The sequence below is a fragment of the Etheostoma cragini genome, chromosome 6, assembly GCF_013103735.1.
Source record: "Etheostoma cragini isolate CJK2018 chromosome 6, CSU_Ecrag_1.0, whole genome shotgun sequence".
In the NCBI taxonomy this organism is placed as follows: domain Eukaryota; kingdom Metazoa; phylum Chordata; class Actinopteri; order Perciformes; family Percidae; genus Etheostoma; species Etheostoma cragini.
Window position 1 is genome coordinate 27,791,454 of NC_048412.1, and position 13,275 is coordinate 27,804,728.

Below are 13,275 nucleotides of genomic sequence, written 5' to 3' on the forward strand. Positions count from 1 at the left end.
ATTACAAAAATACTTCATTTTGTTTTTCAAATGCTATAAATCTGAATAAGACGCCCCAAAATTAATCAAAATGTAGAGATTTGTACTTGGCAAAGAGCGTTGGGTGGAATCAATCATGTTATTTTGGGGAATTACAAAGCACATTGATATAGGACAACGGGTCAATTTGACCTGAGGATAACATGAGGATTAACATTTTCTTGAGGGAGGAAGCTAAAACCCTTTATCCAAAGTCTTCCACAGACCTAGGAGAAAACAGTACTTATTTTTGTCTTACCATCAACATTCTCCACGTAGCAGTAGACGTCATACAGCTCGTCAGGCTCTAACAGTCCATAGTTCCTCACTCCCGGCAATGCATCCATGTCCCCAAAACAGCCCTCTCTTGGCATCTGGATGGGGTATCTGTGGAATGGAAAGGTTGCACTGAAACACCAAGAAACCTCTTCTTTTCGTGATGCCACCACTCCAAACATCCTACTTCTCTGAGCGAGTGTTGAAGTAAGGAGAGATGTTTTGGTTTCTGATCCCATGAGTTCCTCTCAGCAAGATTCAACGTTTCAGCATTAACACCAATTTAGCTCTTTACACATTGCTCTAGAAAAAATGTGACCATTACTATATTAAAAGGTGAGTCTGTTCTGAACATTTTTATATGAAACACACAGTCAGTTTAAGGCCAATACCCTCAAAAGGTCAATTTAAGAAAATGCCCTTGGACTTCAGAGGGTTAAATATTTTCAGTTCTGGCAGTGACGGCAATGCCACAATACGGGCCACCAGGTGGCAGAAGTGTATTTTTTTTTCAACGTTTTTCAAAATTACCGAAGTGAGTTGTACCTAAAGGCACCATTATTCCCATTAGTGCCCACACGCTTCACCCTTGTTTGTTTTTTGCACAACTCATTCACAGGGAAGGCAAAATGTTGCCACACGTTGCCTTCAGGGACGCAGGAGGATTTTCCAGATTTTCTCCGGCAGTAGCCATGTCGTCTGGAGAAGTGCAGATGCAGGCTACCGGTAAGCTAACGTCACTCTGCGTTTTGATAATCAAGCTCATTCAATCAATTTTCAACTTAAAATCAAAATCATGACATGACTATGAAAAAGCTAAAACTAAAACTAGCAAACACTCTACTAAAAGCTAAAACCAGAGACGGTTTAGAACCGAGACGTCCCAACCCAGAGTTACTTCCTGTCTCTGTGTCCCTTTAGGAGACTATCGGCAGGTCCTGAGTGTGTCGATTCCAACGGTAGAAGTGAACGTGAACACAGATTATGAGCGATTTTCTCGCCCCAAAGTCACCAAAGTAAATACTGCACCTATTTTTCCCAAGTCATATATTTCCTGAACATTCGGCCATGACCATGGCATTTTTCAGACGGACGCATCAGAAGAAAATGTGTTTGTTGTAGCCCGGTTTCTGTCTCGGCAACAAACTCTCGCGAGATTTGACAACACAGAGAAGCTAACTTCAACTAAGGTTCGTGAAATATGTCTTTTAGCTGTGTTAATATCTAGCATTGCCAAGAGTCAGGGAGTGTGTACGGTGTCATCCCATTGGCGGTGCTTGAAATGCACTATTGTCCTTTAATATAGAGCATCTTCACTAAAACTAAACTAAAATGAAATCCAAAATTAAGTTAAAGTTCTAAACTATTTTGAGTGGTCCACTATGGACAGTAAAGTGTCAGTGTGGTGATTTAGTGTTGTTCATGTCGAGCTGAACGAAGGGTTTGGGCTAGAACTGGGCGATATGGAGAAAATCAGATATATTACGATATTCTTGACCAAATACCTCGATTTTGGTCGATTATGCGACGATATTACATGGTTGACTATTGATGCTTTAGCAAAATGTAATTTACACAATTATATTTTGATAAATATTCTCCAGAAATGGTTTCATGACCTAATGGGTAAAAGGTAAATAATAGAACAACACTTACACCACATTACAATACTACAATATATCCAAAATCTAAGACGATATCTAGTCTCATATCGCGATATCTATATCTTGCCCAGCCTTAATCCGGGTTGTTGCCAAATGTACACTGAGTGCCCACAAATCTGGATTCTAGGTAACACAAAAATGCTGAATTTCTCCATCCAAGAGGCCACTCGATCCAGTAAATGTTGTTTGGGGCGCTCACCTCACCGAGTGGTCTGAGAGCCAGCCGGCGTCACACTGCTCGTAGCCGCTGTGGTAGGCGGCCAGGAGCTGCTCCGGACTGGCCATCTGAGCCCCGATCTCCTCACAGGCATCTCTGGCTTGCTCAAAGGTAAAGGCGTAGCGGCTGGATGCAGCACGATAATGAAACACAACCCCTGTAAAAAAACAACAGAACAAGAAACAAAACATCAGCTTTATGGATTCTGTTTGCTTGCGGATTGCTAAGGAGCTGCAGGAAATTCAGCTGGATGCATGTTCTGTATTTTCCATTTCTTTCTGCTTCCTTTGTGTGCTGGTGGATTTCTGAGGACTCTGGTTACCTGGTCCTCAGATCTCTGCAGGGTAAATCCAGACAGCTAGCTAGACTATCTGTCCAATCTGAGGACTATGGTTACCTGGTCCTCAGATCTTTGCAGGGTGAATCCAGACAGCTAGCTAGACTATCTGTCCAGTCTGAGGACTATGGTCACCTGGTCCTCAGATCTCTGCAGGGTAAATCCAGACAGCTAGCTAGACCAACATTGAAAGAACTTAACATGTATTAACAGAGGCATACGCGTAATTTACAGGGGGGTGGGTTACTTTTTTGGAAGGTTTTTGATATTTTTTAAAGTTTTTTTGGGCGGAAAATGTGATGTTTTTGTTCCCTTTTCTTAGTTTTTGGTTCTTTCAGAGTTTTAGTCTTTCTTAAAGTTTTAGGCAAGTTTTTCACACCTTTTTAACGTTTTTGTCCCTTTTGAGTTTTTTCAATGTTTTTCTTGCTTTTTTCAGAGTTGTAGTCTTTTTTTTTTGCGAAGATTTTGGCACTTTTTTCAAAGTTTTTCACACCTAAACGCTTCTCTTTTTTCAATGTGTTTGTCACTTTTCTCAACACATGCAGACATGTCCTGGGACCTCCTTGATAGTTGGAGATCTCAATCCCCCAATGTTGAACCCAAAGTTACGCCCTTGGGTAGATGCGTTGTGAATAATGGCCTAAAAAAAAGGGAAATATGTTGTACTGCTTGCTTATATTGAATTCAAACCATATCTATCTCACCTTTGACTTTGACGTGAACCACGTCGTCGGCGTCCTCCAGGCCCTGCTGCACCTCGCAGCGGTAGAAGCCGGTGTCGTTCTGCCTCAGGCTGTCCAGCCGCAGCGTGAGGTCGGCGGGGGACGCAGAGTAGTGGAGCAGCGAGGCCCGGTCCTTGTACGCCTCGCTGACTCTCACCCTGTCGCCGCGGGCCACCAGGATCTCCGCCTCTCGTCCGTGAGTCAGCACGCTCCACTTGACCCGCGGGAGGGACAGCACGGCGTGGCGGCCGTTGGTGGAGGGCGACGGCGGCGGGTGCGCCAGAGACACCAGGCAGGGTAACGTCAGAGAGCCGCCCAGCACCGCGGCCACAGGCGGGTCGGCGGGGATTGTCACCTGGAGAAGCTTTGAGTCATCTGAGGAGAAGCAAGCTTTAAAGTAATGGGTGACATTTTGAGAACTCTACCTTTTCCTTGTTCAGTTAAGATTGAGACAGAACAGCAGCCACGAGACTAACTGTCCCTAGACCAGTGGTGGCAAACTCAACAAAATGAGAATCACATCAAGGGCCAGAAATGTGTCGTTTACTGACACGTTTTTAATTTTAGGGGAAAAAGTCAAACATTGGTGACTGTATTATTGTATATCTCATATAGCTTTCTCTTTTACAGTGTGGGACCCATAAAGCCCAAAAGGTCCTTAGCCATCAAAGAAAAATGCAACGAAACCATTTTTAAAGTGCCAAAGAAACGCAACAAAAACACTGGAAAAACAACAAAATTCTTTAAAACATGAAAAAGCGTCAAAAGTGTTGTTAAAAAATGTCAAACACTGGAAAAAGTGGCAAAAACATTAAATATAGGCTCATAAAGCATAGAAAAAAGCACCAAAAACAGCCCCGGAAAATGGATGAAAACAAAAAAATAGATCGGCCAAAGTTTGTTGTGAACCTCCAAATATATATGTGGGCCTGATCAAATTCTGCAAAGTGTCCAATTTGGCCCTCGGGGTTTGAGTGTGCCTTAGACCCTCGATTTGGATGAGGAAATCTGTCTGTCTGTTCATTTGTGCATTTGTGTGTGTGTGTGTGTGTGTTTGAATTGAGCCATGAAGACCCTTTAACGTTACAGCCCGTTACAAAACACACAGACATCATAGATCCAGAAAGACGTTCCTTAGAGACTTTGGCATGAATAGTCTCTTAAATACGTACTATCACAGTCTCACATTTCAACACTTTTAAGACAAACTGAGGCTTTCTTCACTTGTGAAATTTTCTTTTAAATTGAGTAACATCCTAAGTGTATTTTCATAGCTCGATGCACACGGGATCTCCCTGTCCCGCTCACAGAAAACCAGTTCTACCCCCCTCTCCCTCAAATATAAAGGTCCTGTTGCAGTTTTGCAGCACAACCCTGTATGCAGTTATCAGAGCCGCAGCGTGACATTTAACACCAGGGTTGGACTACAGGCCAAAAACTGATTGGACCGAGGTGACTGATTACTCACAGTGTAGCTATGGGCATGTATAGGTGCATTTTGCTGCCTTATAGCACAAAATGACATCTTATATATGTGCAGGAAGTTTGTAGGCTGGTTATCAGAGACTTGTGCCCTCACAGTATCTCAGCCACGTTGTTGCACATCCTTCTGGGCGCCAACAGATGTTGAGGATTTAAAGTTCTTGCACATTTACTTCTGAAAACGTTGCATTTCCCCCAAATATATTTTGCTTTGCACGCCATACGTTTTCACATTACAAGCAAACAACAACCAAGCAAAATATGCTGTATACAGCACAACGAAAGGCAAAGACATTCAGCGGTGTCTGTCTGATTTCCTGCTGCGACCCTCGGGCGACCTTGAAAACGGCGTGTCGGCAAAAACAATGAACGACAGGAAACGATTAAACAGCACCCTGCTGCCCTTATAAGTCAGAGGTCACGTATGATTTAATGAAGCGGTGGATGTCAATGGTGAAAGACGGGGGGGGTACCTGACTCCTGGTGGTGAGTAGAGGACGACGGCCGGACAAGGAGACAGATGGCACACAGCAGCACAGGTAGAGACACGTCCAGTCTGTGGGTGAAAGACAAGAAGGGGGGGGGGGTGTTTGAACTTCAACATGACAAAAACCTCAGGACTGCAGATCACGAGCGCTGGTGCTCACAATAGCTGACATTTAATTTATTTAGGTCAAATGACTGCTGTAACACGAAGTTAAACTGAGTAATTACATTAAAGAAGTTTAAAAAAAAAGATCTATGAAGGCCTCATACGGTGGTTTAACAATACATATTATATATATATATTAATAAATCTGTGTGCACAGATTTATTGACTTAAGAAACAACCTGTACATGGACGACAAAAACAATATCCCAGATAAGGCAGCTGCCAGCTTGTGATTTTGAAGCCGGAGTCTGCGCAGTAGTAGTCTATATCCACAACGTTCTAATTTCAAGATTGCTCCTATGATGCATGAAATTCACCAGATGTTCTTCTTTTTGGATGCATGTCTCTGCAGGGTAAATCCAGACAGCTAGTTAGAGTATCTGTCCAATCTGAGTTTTCTGTTCCACCAAAACAAGTTCCTTCCCGCTGTTTTGCAGCGACACCTGTTACGTTCTCTAAAGTTACTCTGGCCTCTTTTTGGGAGAGAGCTGGTTGTTTTTAGTGTTTCAGGTCTACCACACCTGAGGGCCTGGATCCCCCACAGCTGTTTTCCATCTGGTCATCTGAAGTTGCATTTAAGCTCCCAGGTCCAAGGCCCCTCCCCTTCCTCTTGCCCCAAAGCTTCCTGTCGTGCTGGTTTTAGTTGGTGAACTACTCGTTGCTGGTGCCTATCTATATATATATATATATATATATATATATATATATAGATAGGATATTGCAATTGCCAATAGACCAAAGTACATTTAACTCCCATCTCAGAATCCTATGTGGACTACAGCCAGACCCTCCTCTGCATTGCTGTTGACGTAGGTCTAGCAAAGTGAGACTAGTTCAGTAGTGAAGTGTCTGTGGAGCAGCAGTCCAAGTCCTGCAATCCCAAGTCAATTGCAGCTGTCAATTTTTCCCCGTTTTTATAGGATCAGATAACTCATAGTGTGGTTGTTGTGACGGTTTAGGGAATTGAGGACCAAAACACAGAGGTGGGCAGGCAGGAGAGACTTCATAAGAGGATTTATTAACAAAACAAAAAGTCCAAACAAGCACAGGTATCCAAAAATCCAACTTTCCCTAACTGTCCGAGAGAAAAGAAAACTAAAGAAGAAACACAAAAACCAGAAGCACAGACACAGGGAATAACTCACAGGGAAATACTGATAGCAGGGAAGAGTCCAAAGCTGACAGGCCGACAGGAACAAACGCACAAACACACAAAAACACAAACCGAAACAAACACAACTATCTGACAAGAGACAAAGGGAACACAGAGGTTAAATACAGGAGGTAACGAGTTGACGAGGTAACGAGCAACAGGTGATACATCAGGGCGGGGACGACCGTCACAGAGGTGAGAACACAAGGCCGGTAGACAGCACAGGAAACCAGACTATCAAAATAAAACAGGAAACAGAACATAAAGAGTATAATGTGTGCGTGTGTGTGTGTGTCTGTGTGAGAGAGAGAAGCAGACAGACAGACAGACTGTCTGTGTGTTCATTTGTGTGTGTGCGTGTGTGTGTGTGTGTGTGTGTGTGTGTGTGTGTGTGTGTGTGAGAGAGAGAAGCAGACAGACAGACAGACAGACTGTCTGTGTGTTCATTTGTGCATGTGTGTGTGTGTGTGTGTATGTGTGTGCGTGTGTCTGTGCGTGTGTGTGTGTCTGTTTCTTTGCATGTGTGTGTGTGTGTCTGTGTGTGTGTGTGTCTGTGTGTGTGTGTGTGTGTGTGTGTGTGTGTGTGTGTGTGTGTGTGTGTAGCAGACAGACATACTGTCTGTGTGTCCTTGCAGCTTTCTGGGTCTCAGCCTTCAGGCGCTGCGGAGCCTGATCTGAATTCTGATTTCCCCCCAAACCCCCCCCGAGGGTCGGACCGGAGCCCAACCTCCGACTTCTCAAGATTTACTATTATTAACACTCCTTTTCATGTCCTCCATTACATTCACTGCAGCTTTTTTCCATCCTGTTGTTTTTCTTTGTTGTACTGTAATCCTCTTTTCTCCGCATATGTTAACACCTTATTCCCTTAAAGTGCTCTGTTGCACCATGGTTGCTAAGGTCTATATAAAAAAGACTTCAGATACAGTATTAGGGACCACTAAGGTCTAGATAAAGAGACTTCAGATACAGTATTAGGGACCACTAAGGTCTAGATAAAGAGACTTCAGATACAGTATTGGGGGACCACTAAGGTCTATGCAGAGCCTGCAGAGCAGGCAACAAAGACAGGCATCTCAAGTGGCTGAATAACCAATGACTTCACCTTGAGGAAAAAGGCGGCGGGGGCCAAGAGAGAGGATGTTTGACCACTCAGTTTGCCAGGAAAGGTCATTTGAGGCTAGATGGAGAATGGAGGGGGTGAGGAGGTGGGAGGGAGGGAGGGGGTGAGGGGTTATTTCTGCTATTTCTGAATTTCCTACTACTATCCTATTTCCTAGTTTCCTACAAATGTTGATAACATGAATTGGTTCCATAAGATGTTTCAACAGGATTCAGATTTGGTTTGTGGATTCATACAAATCAATGAAATGCAAAGGAACCCAGTGACCTAAACTTCCCAGACTCTCTCTCAGTCTTTTAAAGACCAAGGAGCCAAACCCCGCCCCTCTTCGCTGCTGTCTGTCCCCCTGGAGAACAAAGTGCTGAGCCCCTGTTGCCCCCGCGCTGTACCCCTCTGCTTTCCCCCAGTGAGGACCACCGGCGACACCCCTTTGCTTCTGCTCCATCCCCAACCAGTCCCACATCGCGCCATCTCGAATGATTCGGGTCTGCCCGTCTCCAAGGGCAACCCCGACCCCCCCTGACAGAAGCATTCAGACAGGAAGCAAGGAGCAACCGGGGAGGGCTGGAAGCAACGGCCCTCTCAGAGGGAAGAAGAAAGAGACTTCGTACAGCAGGACTGAGAGAGTCCACAGGAAAGATTTAGAAGCGTATTCACCAGTCGGCCTTATTTGCTGTTAGTTGCTGACTGTGTGTGGCGGGGGACAAAAGCCATAGGCTACAAGACTCTGGTGCCACAAGCTGATTAAGCAGAATTGCTGCGAGCTTTAAGGGATTATATCTCAGACAGGGAGACCAAAAAAACAACTGGTCTGCACTCATAATTTAGTTTGAGACACATTTCAGAAGAGACTTCTTGATGCAACTGCAGAGATGCTACAACTTCTGTTAGATTTAGACAAGTCTATAAACACGACGATCCACACCCGCAGGGTAAATCCAGACAGCTAGCTAGACTATCTGTCCAATCTGAGGACTATGGTTACCTGGTCCTCAGGTCTCTGCAGGGTAAATCCAGACAGCTAGCTAGACTATCTGTCCAATCTGAGTTTTCTGTTTCAAGACTAAAACCACCTTTAGACGTACACACATTCCACCTAAACAAGTTCCTTCCCGAGGCTATTTTGCAGCGGCGCCGTGGCTCTGTCCGGCGCTTAGCCCCGCCCAAGGTGATAGTGATCGGTTTAAAGAAATGCCAATAAACCAAGCTCTAAGTTATTGGCATTTCTTTGAACCAATCCCAGTCGACTTGGGGGATGCCAAGCACCGGATGCAGCGACAGCGCCTCTGCCAAACAGCCTCGGCAAGGTACTGTACTTGTTTTGGTGGAACATGTGCACGTTATGGATGTATTAAAGAACGGGGCACGTAGAACGTCCTGTTGTGACGGTCGTGCGTTTGGCTCTGAAGAACAGGGGGAGGAAGAGGAGTGGGTCTGTTCCTTTGTTGTGGACTCAGAGGAGCAGTCGGTATACGATGACTGTCTCTACAGGGGGAACCATAAACCCCCCAAAAAGATACAAAAATATGCTTGATAAGAGTCGTGTAGTATACACTTACATGTGTACTCATTACAAGTTCAAGAACAAGGCTTGTGCACTTTCTGTATTTCACCTTTATGAGGAAAAAGAATTGGCTGGTAACAACTCCACTGTGGCAGGTGGATTTTGAAATCCACCTGCCACAGTGGCTGGGGGCCAAAAAAGATAACTTCAGTCCCTGGAAGTTCTGCAGCAAGCAGAAGGACAAAAACTAAGAATTTGGTTTATTTTTGTGTGAATACTTTGTCTAGAATAAGTGACTCGTGCTTGCGTGTAGCTTGGCTTTTCACCAACATTTCACCTGTGGTAGGCAGGGCAATTCAGTTCAGTAGGGAAGCAATCAGAATGAAAAGAAAAGTAATTTGGGTTGTTCTTTGTGAATATTTTCAAAAAATACGAAATATCTTTTACACACACACACACACACACACACACACACACACAAACACACACACGAGCGTTGGACAGATATTCAGTTCTTTGCGCTCTCCCTGCATCGTCGTATTTGGTGATTTTGAGGTCATCAACATTTTAAACATCTGTCCAAATAAGCTCTCCAACATGAGATACCCTGAACGTGTGAGGAAGTGAATCACTGGCACCAACATCTGCAAAAGTCAACTTCACAACGCTAATGTGTGTGTGTGTGTGTGTGTGTGTGTGTGTGCGGTGTGCACGTGCTGGGTGTGTGTGTGTGTGTGTGTGTGTGTGCCCGTCTTTCTGTCTGTGTGCATCTTTATGTTTGTGTGTGTGTGTGTGTGTGTGTGTGTGTGTGTGTGTGTGTGTGCGCGCGCACACTGGGTGTGCGTGTGTGTTTGTTTCTGTGTGTCTATTTGCGTGTGTGTTTTAACGTGTGTATGTGTCTCTGGTGTGTCTGTGTGCGTCATTGTATGTGTTACAACTAACTATTCTTACAACTAACTCAGACTAGTGATACAACTAACTCAGACTAGTGATACAACTAACCCAGACTATAGTGATATAACTAACCCAGACTATAGTGATATAACTAACTCAGACTAGTGATACAACTAACCCAGACTATAGTGATATAACTAACCCAGACTATAGTGATACAACTAACCCATACTAGTGATATAACTAACCCAGACTAGTGATATAACTAACCCAGACTATAGTGATACAACTAACCCAGACTAGTGATACAACTAACCCAGACTATAGTGATACAACTAACTCAGACTAGTGGTACAACAAACCCAGACTAGTGATATAACTAACTCAGACTATAGTGATATAACTAACCCAGACTATAGTGATACAACTAACCCAGACTAGTGATACAACTAACCCAGACTAGTGATATAACTAACCCAGACTATAGTGATATAACTAACCCAGACTATAGTGATATAACTAACCCAGACTATAGTGATACAACTAACCCAGACTAGTGATACAACTAACCCAGGCTAGTGATATGACTAACCCAGGCTAGTGATACGACTACCCCAGACTATTGATACAACTAACCCAGACTAGTGATACAACTAACCCAGACTATAGTGATATAACTAACCCAGACTATAGTGATATAACTAACCCAGACTATAGTGATACAACAAACCCAGACTAGTGATATAACTAACCCAGACTATAGTGATTTAACTAACCCAGACTATAGTGATACAACTAACCCAGACTGATTATACAACTAACCCAGACTAGTGATATAACTAACCCAGACTATAGTGATATAACTAACCCAGACTATAGTGATACAACTAACCCAGACTAGTGATACAACTAACCCAGACTAGTGATATAACTAACCCAGACTATAGTGATATAACTAGCCCAGACTATAGTGATATAACTAACCCAGACTATAGTGATACAACTAACCCAGACTATAGTGATACAACTAACCCAGACTAGTGATACAACTAACCCAGACTAGTGATATAACTAACCCAGACTATAGTGATATAACTAACCCAGACTATAGTGATATAACTAACCCAGACTATAGTGATACAACTAACCCAGACTAGTGATATAACTAACCCAGACTATAGTGATACAACTAACCCAGACTAGTGATACAACTAACTCAGACTAGTGGTACAACAAACCCAGACTAGTTATATAACTAACCCAGACTATAGTGATATAACTAACCCAGACTATAGTGATACAACTAACCCAGACTAGTGATATAACTAACCCAGACTATAGTGATATAACTAACCCAGACTATAGTGATACAACTAACTCAGACTAGTGATACAACAAACCCAGACTATTGATATAACTAACCCAGACTATAGTGATATAACTAACCCAGACTAGTGATACAACTAACCCAGACTAGTTATATAACTAACCCAGACTATAGTGATATAACTAACCCAGACTATAGTGATACAACTAACCCAGACTAGTGATATAACTAACCCAGACTATAGTGATATAACTAACCCAGACTATAGTGATACAACTAACCCAGACTAGTGATACAACTAACCCAGACTATAGTGATATAACTAACCCAGACTATAGTGATACAACTAACTCAGACTAGTGATACAACTAACCCAGGCTAGTGATATGACTAACCCAGGCTAGTGATACAACTAACCCAGGCTAGTGATACAACTAACCCAGACTAGTGATATAACTAACCCAGACTAGTGATACAACTAACCCAGGCTAGTGATACGACTAACCCAGGCTAGTGATACAACTAAACCAGACTATCTTAATTTACAGCTAGCGGCTACATTAGCACTAACAACCTCCATGATGACGTCCATACACACACAATAAGAATGATTTATGTTTGTTGAGTTTTACTTCAAAGTAAAAAAAGTTTTACTACAAAATAAATACTTTCCGACCTGAAAATGTTTCTTTTTCGTTTTAAAATGCTGCTTCTTCACACACGCAGTGGTCCTGACTAAACTATTTCATCTATGCTCTTTATTGACCCCTAAGGGTAAATTACAATGTCCACTCTGTTGTTATCACACACGCTCAGGTCCTATACATGCACTAATGGAGATATGTCAGAATGAATGAGTGGTTGGGGGGGGCTTGCTCAAGAGCACACTCTGTACTTTGGTCCGTACGGGGGACTCGAACCGGCGACCCTGCGGAGTGGTACTGCCACCTCAGAAGAAACCAGGTGATTTGGAACTCGTTTCTGATTGGAGGAATTGGACGCGATATGTAACTTATGTAAAGTTATAACTCCGATCTCCACTTCAAATACTGTCGGTTACTGTTGTTATACTGTTTCTGTTAGTTATCACTCTGATACATTTGGTTATATTTGGGCGTTGTGGGAAATGTTGTTCTGCAATACATATACATATTAACGTTAAAGTTATGTTCATGGAAGATTTCCAGACGTGTATCAAGACATATGTTTTATTAATATTGCGATCCGAAACTTGTTGTTGATGAGGGTTGATTGTAGGCTAAATATCAACAGTTTATAGTTCATAAACACGTGCATGCACTGATAAAGATAAAGTAAAAACGCGACCATAGCAAGACACCGGAAGACTTAAAGTATCATGTATTACTGCAGTTCTGTGTCTAATCAGCCTATGTAGCCAAACACAGACTTACTTCATTTCCATCGTCAGATCAGCTGTCAGGGAGGACCGGGATCAGGTGTTGGTGTCCTCGGGGGACGCAGGTGCAGGTGGGATGAGTGAGCGACTCAAAGTCCTTCAGCAGCCTCTCGGAGACAGGGAGACCGGGACGGAGACGGAGAGACCGGGACGGAGACGGAGAGACTGGATCAAACTGGGACGGAGACGGAGAGACCGGGACGGCGACGGAGACGGAGAGACTGGATCAAACTGGGACGGAGACAGGGAGACCGGGACGGAGAAGGAGAGACTGGATAAAACTGGGACAGGGAGACCGGGACGGAGACGGAGAGACTGGATCAAACGGGGACAGGGACGGAGATTGCGGGCAAGAGACCGGGAAAGACAGAGAGATTGGGACGGAGGCAGTAGGGAAAGACAGAAACTGGGCTCTGTTCCTACCGCTGGGAGCTGAGGAGGTGAAGAGAGGAGAAAGTGGGATGAGGGCAGTGTTAAAAGACCAGCACC

At 43.7% G+C, this 13,275-nt stretch overlaps 1 protein-coding gene and 1 long non-coding RNA gene across 3 annotated transcripts in view; one reads left to right on the forward strand and one right to left on the reverse strand.

Annotated features, from left to right (window-relative positions):
- The window catches only part of bcan (brevican), a 24,545-nt gene extending 11,496 nt beyond the window's left edge, over positions 1 to 13,049 (reverse strand). Inside the window, exons 1-5 of one of the 2 annotated variants that reach the window (XM_034873649.1) lie at positions 12,782 to 13,049; positions 5,190 to 5,272; positions 3,217 to 3,609; positions 2,158 to 2,332; positions 278 to 405 (exon numbers count right to left, since the gene is read on the reverse strand). In XM_034873649.1, coding sequence (XP_034729540.1) covers positions 278 to 405; positions 2,158 to 2,332; positions 3,217 to 3,609; positions 5,190 to 5,272; positions 12,782 to 12,792 — 790 coding nt within the window. In that variant the 5' untranslated portion in view covers positions 12,793 to 13,049. Of the gene's footprint in view, positions 1 to 277; positions 406 to 2,157; positions 2,333 to 3,216; positions 3,625 to 5,189; positions 5,273 to 12,781 lie in introns of both variants that reach the window. The other variant, XM_034873648.1, reaches the window with a different exon arrangement.
- The window catches only part of LOC117945957, an 11,005-nt gene continuing 753 nt past the window's right edge, over positions 3,024 to 13,275 (forward strand). The window contains exons 1-2 of the long non-coding RNA XR_004656931.1: positions 3,024 to 3,129; positions 6,791 to 6,796. This is a non-coding gene — a long non-coding RNA (uncharacterized LOC117945957). The remainder of the gene's footprint in view (positions 3,130 to 6,790; positions 6,797 to 13,275) is intronic.